This window comes from Diaphorina citri, unplaced genomic scaffold (assembly GCF_000475195.1).
Source record: "Diaphorina citri unplaced genomic scaffold, Diaci psyllid genome assembly version 1.1 scaffold921, whole genome shotgun sequence".
Lineage (NCBI taxonomy): Eukaryota > Metazoa > Arthropoda > Insecta > Hemiptera > Psyllidae > Diaphorina > Diaphorina citri.
Genome location: NW_007378352.1, coordinates 39,627 through 55,733, shown reverse-complemented (window position 1 = coordinate 55,733; position 16,107 = coordinate 39,627). Strand labels below are relative to the sequence as shown.

The following is a 16,107-nucleotide window of genomic DNA, read 5'->3' as shown; positions in this document are numbered from 1 at the left end:
AAGGCCTACAGGACTCACAGGAAATAGGGACCTTACCTAGGGTCTTTTCTAAAAACGTACCTATAGAATATGTAAAATAGTAGGTAATACCTAGAAAGTAAAAATGTAAAAATAAAAAAATAATAAAAAAAAATGAGCATTATTGTATTTATGTTTGTCCTAGGACTCCTAGGTCATTTTTTTTTTTTTTTTTTTTCAATTAAATTTAATGACAATTTTTATTTAACACGCCAAAAATTAATTAGGGTGTAGCTAGGTATTTTAATTTTTTTTTTACTTTTTCGGTATTCGGTAGTCCGAAAAAAAAATGGCTTCATTCTCACCTTCTCACTAATCTTGATAATCCACTAGATTTCAACCTCCTTGGGATTCCCCCCGTCGCGTGCTGCCACTATTGCGGACAGCGCGCAAACTAAAAAGATAAACAAAAAACCACTTGATTTTTGCTTTGATAACAAAAATTTAAAATTTTGAAAACACCGAAAATTTGAAATTCTTTTGGGAAGGGTTCTTGTTCTTGGAACGCCTAGCTGTTATCAGGGAATCTGAGATCTTGTTCATCTTGTCCCAGGGTTTTGACGTTCCCAGTTTTGTTTGACGTGGCAAACACCTGCTGATTTGTCGTAGACAGAAAGCAAAATTCTTTGTTCTTCTTCTCCTTCAATATTCTTTTTAGAGTAGCCAAGTCACTAGTGCGTTACCCCTTGTTATTTAGTATTTACAAGACATAGGGTCTGAGAATAGTCCCCCGATTCATTAGTTTCATGTGAGTGATATTAATTATTAGACAATTAAATTAAATTAAATGAATACATGAAGTCAGAGAGGGAATCGAAAAAGATATGCTCGATTTCACAAATGAATAAAATGGCTTCACAATTACCAGAAAGAATAATAAAACAATGAAACTGGTGCATTTTTTATTAATGGTTTTATTAGTGTTTATTTTATTAATTTGTAAAAGATATGCTCGATTTCACAAATGAATAAAATGACTTCACAATTACCAGAAAGAATAATAAAACAATGAAACTGGTGCATTTTTTATTAATGGTTTTATTACTGTTTATTTTATTAATTTGCTGAGTGATAATGATTACGTAATTTTATTGTTTATTTCTATACAAACTCTCAATAAATACGAAAGTAAAACTGCCTACAATATTTAGTTTTTCAAGAGGTTTGATAGAGGGAACTGTAACAGCTGAGGTCTTATAGTTCCGAAAGTTTAAGAGAGAAGGAAAATGGGTTAGGAGAAAGCTGGCCTTTCCGAGAACGAAGCTTATCTGTTTAGGATAAAGTTCGCCCCGGGCTTGAATCGAACCCGTGACTTATAGCTTGCAATGCAGCTTGCAACTTATACCCTGCAAACTAACTGGTGACTAAAAAATAGGATTGTATTTAGGTAGGTAGGTAGTATAGCAAAATTCAAAAATGTTAATTGACCATAACCCTTTAGTTCAGACGTTGCTGGGAACGTTGTTCACATGGGGTCTTACAGCAGCTGGGGCAGCCATGGTCATCATTTTCAGTGGAACTCAGGTAATAATAAACCCACTTGTTCAGAAGTCATGTCAATTTAAGATTGCTACCAAAAGAACTGGCACAAACAAGGAGTGACCTGTGTTATTATTCCATACCTTGGCTGGGATTGAACCCATGCCCTCCTGTTTATCAGGCAAGCATATTGGCCTTGACCACTGCACCACCAAGGCTTAACAGGGAGTATACCAGCTTAGTCTGGCTGGGGAACTTTAATCAGGGAGTAGACCAGCTTAGTCTGTCTGAGGGACTTTAAACAGGGAGTAGACCAGCTTAGTCTGCCTAGGAGACTTAAAATAAGGAGGGAGTAGATCATATTAGCCTGGCTCAGAGACATTAAACAGAGAGTATACCAGCCTGAATTTCCCTTGCTAAAGAATTAGCAACAAGAATGTGTGCAAAGGGTATCCACTCATACATTTTTTATGCTGCCAATGGTCTCTATTTGAACAAATACCCACTCAGCCACAGAGGTCAATGATACCCACTCAGTGAAAAACAACAAGAATGGGATGCAATAGTCCTACCAATGAAGGTCCATACCAAATTTGGTGCTTTCCTGAATAAATGCAGCTTTTGGCCAAAATTGTGACGTTAGGCCACCCACTATTGGTAAATTCAATGGTGTTGAGGGAAGAGAATCTATACCTACTTAGTTGTGTTTTCTGTTGCTATAGGAACATGAGAGATGTGAGTTTGATACTGATAGCCAGCCTAGTTAGCTTGTTTGGTAGTATGTCTGCTTTGTAAGCACTAGGCCATGGGTTCAATTCCCACCCAGGGCATATTTTATCCTCAACAGATAACATTTGTTCTCGGAATGGCTGGCTTTCTCCTATCCTGTCTTTTTATCTTTGATCTTTTTGATGATAAGACCTTAGCGTTCACAGTTCCCTCAGTCAAAAGTATTAAAAAAAAAAAAAAATCCTGCAGTGACCAAAAATTCTGAACTGGGCTATGGCTATGATGTGGCAGCCTCTTCTGTGCCATTAGGACCAAATCGCAAAGTAGGATTCACTGATAATTAATTAAATCCCTTTTTTTTCAGTCGGAATAGATTGGGTACATGTTTAACACAAGAAATGGGCTAGCTGGTTACCACGTGGAATAAATTAGCCAGCTAATAGGTAACATTGGAATAGATCAGGTACTGAATAAACTGAATTTAACATTATATATTATGTCATAATTTTATAAAATTACATAAATAAATATTTTATTGGGATATTTTTTTTTTGTTATTTAATTTAACACATTGAATAGATTAAAAATCAGCTAGTTATCATGTGGAATACATTGGCTACTTAATTAACGTGTAAATAGATCAGGTGTTAATCACGGAATAAATCATCAAAAAAAAGATATCACATGAAATAAAATTATCTGATCATGGGTTAATACATTGAATAAAATCATCTATTTTACACATAAAATAAACCATCAGATCAGGTTGTTAACACATGGCATAAATCGAGAAATCAGTAATTAACTCATGAAATAAATCATCAAATCATACATAAAATAAACCATCAGATCAGGTTGTTAACACATGGCATAAATCGAGAAATCAGTAATTAACTCATGAAATAAATCATCAAATCAGCAATTCAACACATGGAATAAATCAGCCAGTTAACACATGTAATAAATCATCAAATCAGCGAGTTAACACATGGAATAAAAAACATTTAATCGGCTATTTATATTTTTTAACATCTGTATAAATCTTCAAATCAGCCAGTTTAACACATGTAATAAAAAATCATCAGATCAGCTAGTTACCACGTGTAATAAATTTTTACCTGTAAGTACCGAAGAGTTTGGTATCAGGTAATACTGGCGCCTTGTTACTCATACATTGAACACATTCCTCTGTGGCATTCAGCTCTGGTCTGGTGTGCAGAGGGTCCCGGGTTCGAGGCTTTACCATATAGGAGGTGTAGAACAAAACAGAATATACCCAATAAATCATCAAATCAGCGAGTTAACACATGGAATAAAAAACATTTAATCGGCTATTTATATTTTTTAACATCTGTATAAATCTTCACATCAGCCAGTTTAACACATGTACTAAAAAATCCTCAGATCAGCTAGTTACCACGTGTAATAAATTTTTACCTGTAAGTACCGAAGAGTTTGGTATCAGGTAATGCTGGCGCCTCGTTACTCATACATTGAACACATTCCTCTGTGGCATTCAGCTCCGGTCTGGTGTGCAGAGGGTCCCGGGTTCGAGGCTTTACCATATAGGAGGTGTAGATTTGTAGAACAAAACAGAATATACCTCGTTTATACTGCCGAAATGAGACTGAAAAGTCCCTTTACTTCCCGCAGTCAAAACAAGGTCTTATGCTCTTATGTATTTGGTACAGAATAAATTCACAAATAATAAACCTTGCTTTTTGAAAGAAGTGAAAACATTAGATTAGATATAAATGGTGTATTCTATTTTATTGTAAGGAGGACGTCAGAAGAGAATTCTAAGAAAGTGCATACCTATTACCTACAACATGTGTGGTTAGCTTCGTCCCAAGGGCTTGAAAATTTCTGGTTAAGTCTGGCGGCTGTAGGTAACTTGCGTACTATTTCAATTTTAACCTTCTAGTTGCGTACTAAAATGAAAAAAAAAAAAAAAAAAAAAATGTCTTTTTTAAATTTTACCCTTTTGTTTTGGACAAAAAAAAAAAAAAAAAAAAAAAAAAAAAAAGATGTCCGACCTGCGTACTGGGTCTTTTTTTTATAGGTTGAGGGATTTTTTTTTTTTAATTTAATGGGAAAAAAATCATTCTCCTGTTTTGCTAATTTCGCTCGATCGAACGCGCGGCCCAGCGCGATTTATTGCAAATCATAACAAGCTTTAGGACTAGAAAATCCATCAATAACCTTGCTTTTTGAAAGAAGTGAAAGCATTAGATTAGATAGAAATGATGTATTCTATTTTATTGTAAGGAGGACGTCAGAAGAGAATTCTAAGAAAGTGCATACCTATTACCTACATGTGTGGTTAGCTTCGTCCCAAGGGCTTCAAAATTCCTGGTTAAGTCTGGCGGCTGTAGGTAACTTGCGTACTACATATTTCAATTTTAACCTTCTAGTTGCGTACTAAAATGAAAAAACATCAATAGCAATACATTGAAAGAATATTTCGTCATTTTGTCAACATTGAGTGCCGCCTGACTGTTTGCCCACTGCCAACTGTATGGTGATTGTTTGGCAAGAGTTTCAGTAAAGTTCTGCTGACTGGGCATGGGCACATATTAGCACAGTGCAGTCATGGCCATATTTGAGTGCAATTCTAGGAAAAATGTACACACTTATTTGGAATTGGAAACGACCTGAGGTTTAGTTGGAATAGAGCCTTGAAGTTTACCTATGAGATTTGATATACGTTTGTATGTACTGTTTAGGGAAAGGATAGAGATCCATTAGTGGGACAAGAGGCAAGAGTTTCAGTAAAGTTCTGCTGACTGGGCACATATTAGCACAGTGCAGTCATGGCCATATTTGAGTGCAATTCTAGGAAAAATGCACACACTTATTTGGAATTGGAAACGACCTGAGGTTTAGTTGGAATAGAGCCTTGAAGTTTACCTATGGGATTTGATATACGTTTGTAAGTACTGTTTAGGGAAAGGATAGAGATCCATTAGTGGGGCAAGAAACTCTGTTGTTCATAAGTCCATCAGTGACCATGGGGAAAAAACTCGTACTATGTATCTGCAGTATTTAATTTATTACTTTCTATTACTACAGTATAGTGAGCAATACTAGTATTTTATTTCATTTCAAATAAAATACGCATATGATTTAAACATTTCCTAAGCTAAAATATGATAGAAACCAAGCTTCTAAGAAAGTTAGGCTATGGAATTCTCTTGATGAGGATAAGAGGGACTCACAAAGTCTAATAAGTCTGTCCAGTAAAATATATTGAAAAACGACCTGAGGTTTAGTTGGAATAGAGCCTTGAAGTTTACCTATGAGATTTGATATACGTTTGTATGTACTGTTTAGGGAAAGGATAAAGATCCATTAGTGGGACAAGAAACTCTGTTGTTCATAAGTCCATTAGTGACCATAGGGAAAAAACTCGTACTATGTATCTGCAGTATTTAATTTATTTTATTTCATTTCAAATAAAATACACATATGATTTAAACATTTCCTAAGCTAAAATATGATATAAACCAAGCTTCTAAGAAAGTTAGGCTATGGAATTCTCTTCATGAGGATAAGAGGGACTCACAAAGTCTAATAAGTCTGTCCAGTAAAATATATTGAAAGGCTCACAGTGGAAGAAAAGATTAGTACAAGCTTCTAAGAAAGTTAGGCTATGGAATTCTCTTCATGAGGATAAGAGGGACTCACAAAGTCTAATAAGTCTGTCCAGTAAAATATCTTGAAAGGGCGTCAGAGTTATTTTTCATTCATTCTCTCCAAACAAAATGATTCTAGGAAACGTAAACGCCTCGTGTAGAGTGCTATTTATAGGAGCGATTTTCCCTGTGATTTTGCTCATTAGCGAGGATTTTCAAGATAAAACATTCTACACCGCTGGATTCAACTGCATTTAGCACTGGTCTTTTAGACCGGACCTTACCACTTAGCTATTCATCTGAGGATTCTTGGGCTGGAGCTTACCAGAGTATTTTTCAAGTCCTCTATGTACATATACCCTACGCTACCTCAATTTGGTCGTCGTTCCATGGCTTCTTCTTTTATCTTTTAAGAGGTTTGACAGAGGGAACTGTAACTGCTATGGTCTTATCGTCCCGAAATCGAAGAGAGAAGGAAGACAGGATAGGAAAAAGCCAGCCGTTCCGAGAACGAACATTATCCCATCAGCTTAGTTGGTAGGATAAAATCCGCCCGGGCGGATTTTATCCTACCAACTAAGCTAACTAGGCTGGCAAAAAAGATCTTTTATTTTCACTGCCCTGACGCAAAGACCAGTCCCTATAATATTTGGTTCATCTACTACACCTCAAAGTTTCCATTATTTTCCCTCAAGTCAAACCATTTTTTTTTTATCAAACAATGTAAAACAAATTCAAACAATACCAACTTGGTAAAACTCTCACCCTGCCTCCTCCCCTGATAACGAACGTGTGAAGTGCTGAAGTTCAGTAGAATCATTTCAGCTAAGGTTACACTTCTTGCTGATAGTCAAACTCAGTCCAGCTTTAGTCCAGATTGATTGACCCGAAGAAGAGAGTTGTGATTCTGAGTTGTGGTAATTTTGAGTTGTGACTAGTTCGGAAGAAAATTAGGACTTTATCTGTGTGTTGTGCCGTCGTTAATGGTCGATTATGCCGCTGCAAAAGGTGAGTGAGAGTGCCTTTTCTGGGATTTTTACTTTTTTATAGTTCTTTAGTGTGCTGTGTCGTTTTGGCAAGCCAAACTTTGGGCAGTTCGTCACGTCAATACATTTTTATTGACTAGGTATTTCTCTTCAAAGTAATTAGAAAGTATTGCAATCGGTCCAAATTTTCAAAATCGGGAAATGGGTGGAAAAATTCATTTTAGGGTCCCCTGATTCCGAAAAAGTGGTTTTTATCCAAATGGTCTGTCTGTACGTTTGTGCTTTTAAACTTTCTTTTTTTTCTCTTTTCCATGTTAGGTACATTTTCTTATTTGGTGTTGGACGTTGGTGTGTAAAGCCGAATTTAATAATTATAGGGGAAAAACGGTAATTTTTCGTAATACATAGTCAAAAGTGACAGTGCTTCATTTTGAGTAGGTATTTTGTTATTAAGATATTTTGAGAAAAAACAAGCTGGGTCCGTCCCTCCGGGAATTTTTTAGCCCGTAGTTTATTCGATCATGGTTAAAGAATACCTTTGTACCTACCTAATTTGTTTAATATCCAGTTTATGATCATTATTGATTTGATTTTTTGATTTTACTTTCATGTAATGATTTAAAATCAAGACTAGAGCCCGTTCTCCCTTTATTCCCAATATAATGTTTAAGTCACCCATCCATTTATTGGCCTTTCTCGGCGTAGCTTAACGTTAATTCGTACAGACTTCATAAATAAAATTCTAAGGGGCGGGACTAATACCTGAATTGTCTGAGCCATTCTCTTCCATCCAACCCTTGAATGAGATCATTGTCATACGGCAATGACTTTATTAGTTCAATCGCCGATATCTTATTCGGGTGAGTTATCCAAACGAAGTGCATTGTTCTTTATTAATGTCTCTTATTTTGTTCCGCGGACATTGCTGAGTAGCTTGATCCCATTTGGCATTTAAGGGTTTCCTTACAACTCCTTTTCGAACAAATTCTACGGTTACTGCTTACTGAACTATAAGTATGTATTTTCCCCCTCCTGTATCAAAAACGGGCATATCCTATTTGTTTTTTGAGGGCCACCTAAGGGCTTTTTTTGATAATTCTATACAGCTCTTCACCAGCAGTTGATCTTGTAAACCTCGGGCTAACACTTAAATCCAGTCCTGGCCTCTCAAGACCCCGTCTGTTCGATTAGAGACCGAGGTAGCAAGTGTGTGTGTGATAGTTATGTTGGGATTCCTGGCCAGTGACGTGTGGAATTCACGGAATGTCCTATCTCTGCCGAGAATGCACGCACCGTCATAAATTCCTGGCGTCAGAGTTATTTTTCATTCATTCTCTCCAAACAAAATGATTCTAGGAAACGTAAACGCCTCGTGTAGAGTGCTATTTATAGGAGTGATTTTCCCTGTGATTTTGCTCATTAGCGAGGATTTTCAATGTAAAACATTCTGCACCACTAGATTCAACTGCATTTAGCACTGGTCTTTTACTCGTGGACCGGACCTTACCACTTGGCTATTGATCTGAGATAGACCAAAAATTTAACATTAATTTTTTTAAAAAAAAAAAAAAAAAAAAAAATGTCGCCTAAAGGACCTAAGTAAATCTGAATTTCTTTGAAAAGACATCAAAATTGGGCGCCTCATAAAATAAAAATGTAATATTTAAAGGAAGACCAATCCCAATAAAATAATAGATATAAGGTCTATCCCAAATATTTGTATTTTTCCCAGAATCCAGAGCTACCTTAATCCGGACACCTCCCTGAATACCTGTTCCATCCACCTATCTGAATGCCTGTGTATCCACCCCACCTTGAATATCTATTGTTTTGTATCTACATCAGGTGAAGCAAAAAAAAAGAGGAATAATAATCAGAAATCGTGGTGAAAGAGAAAGAACGATTTGCCAGAGGAGATGGTAAGAGAGAGAGCATTATCCACATCTACCTGGAGAAAACAAAGAATGCGACACCGTACAAAGATTGGTGAAGCAAAAAAAAAGAGGAATAATAATCAGAAATCGTGGTGAAAGAGAAAGAACGATTTGCCAGAGGAGATGGTAAGAGAGAGAGAGAGAGAGAGAGCATTATCCACATCTACCTGGAGAAAACAAAGAATGCGACACCGTACAAAGATCCAAAGAAAGAGATGGAGAGATCCAGAGGGGAACAAGAGCAACAAAGAGGAGCGAATCGAGAGTACTGACTGGCTGAATATTAAAGCTTTGCAAAAAACAGCATCTCAACCAATTGGAAAGATGCAGAAGACTGAAAAGGAGGAGAGGCAAAGAGAACCAACAACCAAAGTATTTGAGGAATTCGCAGAGTTAGATGGCCGACTTGGAATGTTGACTCAAAAGTAGGTACATACAAGATACAGAGATCTGTATACAGTGTGTAACCGAGCGAACGCGAAGGTAGAATAGAATATACCCTGTTTATACTGCCAGAATGAGACTGGAAAGTCTCTTTACTTCCACAGCCAAAAAAGGTCATGCATTTGGAACGCTGTGTAACCGAGCGAACGCGAAGGTAGAATAGAATATACCCTGTTTATACTGCCAGAATGAGACTGGAAAGTCTCTTTACTTCCGCAGCCTAAAAAGGTCATGTATTTGGAACGATCCCTGAATACCTGTTCCATCCACCTATCTGAATGCCTGTGTATCCACCCCACCTTGAATATCTATTGTTTTGTATCTACATCAAATAATATCAGGGATTATCAATTTAATTCCTTTCTATTATGTAGGGCAAGTTGGGGTAATTATGACTTTATTTTCGGGATAATTTTGAACCAACACTTGGTCTCAAATGATGTCTTAATGAGGCATCAGAAATGATATTTTTTACCATCTTTAAAGGAAAGGAAAACATGAACCACATTATCTAGACCTCCGTCCACCCGTCCACTATAAGGGGCAGCGGTCTTTTACTATCATGAACTGAAGAATATTTGTTATTAACAATCTTTAGATTTTAGAAGAAAAGGAAATGTTAGACCACCGACCGTCCATTACGAGGACATGAGACCTTGTTTAGACTGCGGGAGTAAAGGGACTTTTCAGTCTCATTCTGACAGTATAAACAGGGTATATTCTATTCTATTCTATAAGGGGCAGCGGTCTTTTACTATCATGAACTGAAGAATATTTGTTATTAACAATCTTTAAAGTTTAGAAGAAAAGGAAATTATTATTAGACCACCGACCGTCCATTACGAGGGCACCTAGCATATTTTATATTAACTACATAATTTCTTGATTAGATTTTGTTTTGTTTTGTCCCTTCGACATGAGATTACCCGTTCACCTAATGGGTATTAACGTATTTTATATTAACTACATAATTTCTTGATTAGATTTTGTTTTGTTTTGTCCCTTCGACATGAGATTACCCGTTCACCTAATGGGTATAATGGGTATTAACATTTCTTTGTATTCAAATTCTGGGTGGCCCTGGCAGGTCAATTTTTAGGTTCCTTATCTTCATATTTGTAATGAAGGGTTCGAAGATTAAAGTGTTAAGTAACGTGACTATAATGTCAGAATTTCATTTAACTATTCCTATTCCTAACCCTCAGTTTTAAGCCTGAAATGTCTTAGCCTTAGCCCATCTTGACAAATTCATCAGTTAAAAAGAAATAAACTATATAATATTATATGAAGTTACAAGGACCAATGAAAGTGGCCCGAATAGCGCAAATTTTTACCCACATAAACAGAGATTTCAAGATGAAAACCCACTGTAATGAAATGATGAAATGTTTAGAAGGGTTCGAAGATTAAAGTGTTAAGTAACGTGACTATAATGTCAGAATTTCATTTAACTATTCCTATTCCTAACCCTCAGTTTTAATCCTGAAATGTCTTAGCCCATCTTGACAAATTTATCAGTTAAAAATCTGGTGTGAACATCACACGACTTTCCTTATCCTATTGAAAGATGCTTATTTGGGTGTTTTAACTTTTACAATATCTGTAACCGTTTAGTCAGTATAGCTGAAAACCACCAAAAAGTGGTCGAAAGCCGCCAAAAAGCGGCCAACTGCAGCACCTATCCTAATTAAAAGTTTTGTGTTGCATCCTTGTCACATTTGTGGAGTTTAGCAAAATTCAAAAATGTTGATTGACCATAACCCTTTAGTTCAGACGTTGCTGGGAACGTTGTTCACATGGGGTCTTACAGCAGCTGGAGCAGCCATGGTCATCATTTTCAGTGGAACTCAGGTAAGAATAAACCCACTTGTTCAGAAGTCATGTCAATTTAAGATTGCTACCAAAAGAACTGGCACAAACAAGGAGTGACCAGTGTTATTATTCCATACCTTGGCTGGGATTGAACCCATGCCCTCCTGTTTATCAGGCAAGCATCTTGGCGTTGACCACTGCACCACCGAGGCTTAACAGGGAGTATATCAGCTCAGTTTGTCTGAGGGACTTTAAACAGGGAGTATACCAGCTCAGTCTGTCTGAGGGACTTTAAACAAGGAGTAGACCAGCTTAGTCTGTCTGAGGGACTTTAAACAGGGAGTAGACTAGCTTAGTCTGCCTAAGGAGACTTAAAATGAGAAAGAGGGAGTAGATCATATTAGCCTGGCTCAGAGACAAACAGAGAGTAGATCATATTAGCCTGGCTCAGAGACAAACAGAGAGTAGATCATATTAGCCTGGCTCAGAGACAAACAGAGAGTATACCAGCCTGAATTTCCCTTGCTAAAGAATTAGCAACAAGAGTGTGTGCAAAGGGCATCCACTCATAAATTTTTTATGCTGCCAATGCTGCCACTGGTCTCTATTTGAATAAATACCCACTCAGTCACAGAGGTCAATGATACCCACTCAGTGAAAAACAACAAGAATGGGATGCAATAGTCCTACATACTAGACTCTGCACACAGGAATTTTGTCAGAAAATACCCCGTTTCAATGTAATGTACCCACTCAGCCACAACCTCTATGGCTCCCTTTTTGTTTGTTTCCGTTTTGTTTCAGAGAAAATTATTAGACTCGAGTCTTGGGTTTGCTGCGGGTGTCATGCTCGCAGCCTCGTACTGGTCACTCCTAGCACAAAAAAAAAAAAAAAAAAAAAAAAAAAAAAACAACACGAAAACAAGTAAACAAGAATGTCGTTTAGGGGACTTTAAGCAGGGAGGATACCAGCCTGAATTTTCCTTGCTAAAGAAATAGCAAAGTTTGAGTGCCAAGAGGGGGGCATCCACTCGTAAAATTTGTATCCAAAAATTCCAAAACCAAATGTCAGCCCAAAGCAATTCCAAAACCAAATGTCAGCCCAAAGCAATTCCAAAACCAAATGTCATCCCAAAGCAATCACCCTAGCTAGGGCTGAGAGGCCGACGAAAAACGCCGACCCGTCTGTACACGGGAAAAGGCGAAGAAAAAGAAGAAGATTACAGTAGAAACTCGATGTAAGGTAAAACTTGATAGAACGAACCTCAATATAACGTAAAAGCTTGATATAACGAACCTGGATATAACGTATATCGTGATTTATCACGAGGTATAACGAACTTGGATAAAGTATACCTTTTTTTATTATTATTTGGAAAATAAAAATTGAATTTTCGATCGTTTACAGTTATTATTTCGGAGTTTTGACCTCAGATTTGGATTTTTCCCAACTTTTTACATATGTAGGAATCGACCATTTATTCATAATTTTTACCCATTTGCAACTCCTCCATTGTCAGAAGATATGTATGTTTCTTCGAAATCTACTGGGCCCAGTGTATTACATAACTTTAAATTCCAAGGCAAATTTATATTTATTGATACTTGGGCGCCTGAGAGATGTCCGTCAGTGGTGGAGTGTTGAACTGTTGAATTAGCACACCGAGAAAGAAATTGGTGATAGGGTGCCACTAAGGGTGAAAGAAATCTATAATTAGGGTTATTTTTTTCTTCTGGTTGTTGGAATGCTATGTATATTATTGAGTCGAGCTTCCCGATATAGATTTTAATATTAGAGTTCCGGAATTCAGTCACTCGATTGGGTTTCCGGCACCCTAGTGTCCTGTGCATTGGACTTTTAACAGATTCAGAGTTTGATGTGTAGGAAATGTAGAAAGCAATATCTTGATTCCACTTTCCAAAACCCTCAGTGGATGAATTAATAGAAGTTTTTCACATAATCCAATCATTCAATAGAATAGATCAGTTGCGCTTACTTGGGTCATGTTTCAAAGTCATAGAGCAGAAAAAATGAGGACCAACGAAATTTTTTCTTCTACGACTTTTAGATCTCGAGATAAATCGATTAAAAAAATGCCGGTAAATCGTGAACTTTGACGTCACGGCATACGTTCCCGTAGGCGATGACGTCACATCAAATGTCCCAAGCAAAGCTCCCTTGCAGGCAACGCATTAATGTGTTTGTGCGCATACGTTTCTGCGCAGTTCTTTCTGCTCCTCCGCTAGCGCGCTTGCATACTGGCGCTACCTAGCGAACGAAAATAGCAACTGCGTTAAGTCTGACGTCACACATCTTAATTAGAACGGAAAATAAAAATTGAATTTTCGATCGTTTACAGTTATTTTTTCAGAGTTTTGACCTCAGATTTGGATTTTTCCCAACTTGTTACATAGGAATCGACCATTTATTCATAATTTTTACCCATTTGCAACTCCTCCATTATCTATCTCAATAAATACCTCCCCTCCCCTCTTGTTCTATTCCTAGGGGTGGTTGTGTTTTTCGTACGTACCTATCTTTTTAAACTTTTTTTTTGTATTTTTTTCTGTTTATTAGTCAGTTCCCGTATTTTCCATAGATTTGGAAAAAACCGGAACAAAGGTGTGTTCCGGCGGAACATTTGATTTTTGACAAAAATACGGATTGTTCCGGGAAATAACGTACGGTTGGCAACCCTAGTGCTATCGATAGTTCTCCTCCTCTAGCTTAGATGCGTGGAAGCTTAAACCGTTCTTTAGGTCTGTTTGCCCCTACACCTAAGCCTCGGTGTGGGTTATTTGTGTACGAGGGCATTAACTACCGGGCTCAACTTAAAACTCCCCCAAATCCCTCAGGATTTGAGCGTAACCCTGTAACATGGCATGCTATGCCATTAAGTTAAGTACCGGGCTCAACTTAAAATTCCCCCAAATCCCTCAGTCTCTCATGATTTGAGCGTAACCCTGTAACATGGCATGCTATGCCATTAAGTTAAGTACCGGGCTCAACTTAAAATTTCCCCAAATCCCTCAGTCCCTCATGATTTGAGCGTAACCCTGTAACATGGCATGCTATGCCATGGCAGGAAGCAGGGCATACACCGGGGGGGATCTGGCATGTTATCACAGACACACACGAGGTTTGTTTTGTTTTTGACCTCAGAGCTTTTTTTTTCTCGTACGTATCAAATTTGGTGAAGTTTGTACCCACGTTGGTCAGCAGGTTTTGATTTCTATTTAGGGATTTGGCTGATAACTCATTTTTACACCATTAGGCAGAAAAGAACCACCCGTAAGGCAATTCCTCTTATTGATGGTTCTTTTTTGCTGAATGCTGTCCATTTTGTTCATTTAGTAAAAATTAAGTGGGCTGATAACTTACTTATTCATAAAGTAGAAACTAGAGATAATGAGAGGCCTCCAGGTAAAAGCCATTTTTTAAGAAACGAAGTGAGCCGAAGGTTTTTTTTTGCTGAAATTGAAAAATGCTTCAATACATGACAAAACCTCCAATAATATCGTATAGTGTGAGCGTTCCACTCAGCAACTTTGCAGTTCCTCTTATGGATGGTTCTTTTTTGCTGAATGCTGTCCATTTTGTTCATTTAGTAAAAATTAAGTGGGCTGATAACTTACTTATTCATGAAGTAGAAATTAGAGATAATGAGAGGCCTCTAGGTAAAAGCCATTTTTGAAGAAACGAAGTGAGCCGAAGGATTTTTTGCTACAAAATGCTTCAATACATGACAAAACCTCCAATAATATCGTAGTGTGAGCCTTCCACTCACAGTAACCTAATAGGAACTGGAGAAGTGAAATCCTTGCAGTCACCAGCAGAACACTGTGTGTGAGGAATTTGGCCTTATGAGGAATGCAGCCTGGCAAACCTTTCTGCAGTTGGAATCCTAGTGCCACCAGGGCCGGATGCAGGCCCGTTAATAGTGGTTAATTCGTACAGACTTCATAAATGAAATTCCAAGGGGCGGGATTAATACCTGAATTGCCTGAGCCATTCTCTTCCATCCAACCCTTGAATGAGATCATTGTCATACGGTAACGCGACTTTATTAGTTCAATCGCCGATATCTTATGCGGGTGAGTTATACAAACGAAATGCATTGTTCTTTATTAATGATAATTTCTCTTATTTTGTTCCGCGGACATTGCTGAGTAGCTTAATCCCATTTGGCATTTAAGGGTTTCCTTAGAACTCCTTTTCGAACAAATTCTACGGTTACTGCTTACTGAACTATAAGTATGTATTTTCCCCCTCCTGTATCAAAAACGGACATATCCTATTTGTTTTTTGAGGGCCACCTAAGGGCTTTTTTTTTTATAATTCTACAGCTCTTAGAATCACCAGCAGTTAATCTTGTAAACCTCGGGCTAACACTTAAATCCAGTCCTGGCCTCTCAAGACCCTCCTAATAAACACTTAATATTCTGTAAAAAACACACCGTGAACTCCGCGTCGGGAAAATCCTTTGTGTGATCCGGGCTAGGGTACACTTTGGGACTTTTAGGATTATAAAACCATATTAACTTAAAACCGTGAACTAAATTTTGACCTTTTATGATATCAAAAACACTATTGTGATAGTTAGAACTCTTCATATCGCGAACTTTTTGATAATATTAAATAATTTATTCATATAAATTTTTTGGAAAACGGTCCTCTCTCTCTCTTATATCCTAATAAACACTTAATATTCTGTAAAAAACCCACCGTGAACTCCGCGTCGGGAAAATCCTTTGTGTGATCCGGGCTAGGGTACACTTTGTGACTTTTAGGATTATAAAACCATATTAACTTAAAACCGTGAACTAAATTTTGACCTTTTATGATATTAAAAACACTATTGTGATAGTTAGAACTCTTCATATCGCGAACTTTTTGATAATATTAAATGATTTATTCATATAATTTTTTTGGAAAACGGTCGGCCATTAAAATATTAATAACAGCTGATTAATAATATTATTAAAGGCGAACATAAGAAAAAGAAAAAAACAAAATAAACACTGTTTACGAAAAGATAAAAGAAAAACTAAATAAAAATAAAAACATTG

General features: G+C 37.1%; 1 protein-coding gene across 1 annotated transcript; it reads left to right on the top strand.

Annotated features, from left to right (window-relative positions):
- Positions 1–432: 432 nt before the first annotated feature.
- On the top strand, positions 433–13,940 carry LOC103513078 (zinc transporter ZIP11). Its single transcript, XM_026826373.1, has 4 exons — positions 433–639; positions 10,961–11,076; positions 11,842–11,962; positions 13,894–13,940. Exons 2-4 carry the CDS (start codon positions 10,969–10,971, stop codon positions 13,938–13,940), a joined length of 276 nt encoding a protein of 91 aa, XP_026682174.1. The 5' UTR covers positions 433–639; positions 10,961–10,968.
- The last annotated feature ends 2,167 nt before the right edge of the window (positions 13,941–16,107 follow it).

Excerpts from the sequence above, each read along its gene's own strand:
- LOC103513078 (XM_026826373.1), top strand. The coding sequence starts at position 10,969 with ATGTTGATTGACCATAACCCTTTAGTTCAGACGTTGCTGGGAACGTTG. Across the intron at positions 11,077-11,841 it reads TCATTTTCAGTGGAACTCAG|AGAAAATTATTAGACTCGAG; the intron begins GTAAGAATAAAC and ends GTTTTGTTTCAG. Across the intron at positions 11,963-13,893 it reads AAAAAACAACACGAAAACAA|GATTTGAGCGTAACCCTGTA; the intron begins GTAAACAAGAAT and ends CAAATCCCTCAG.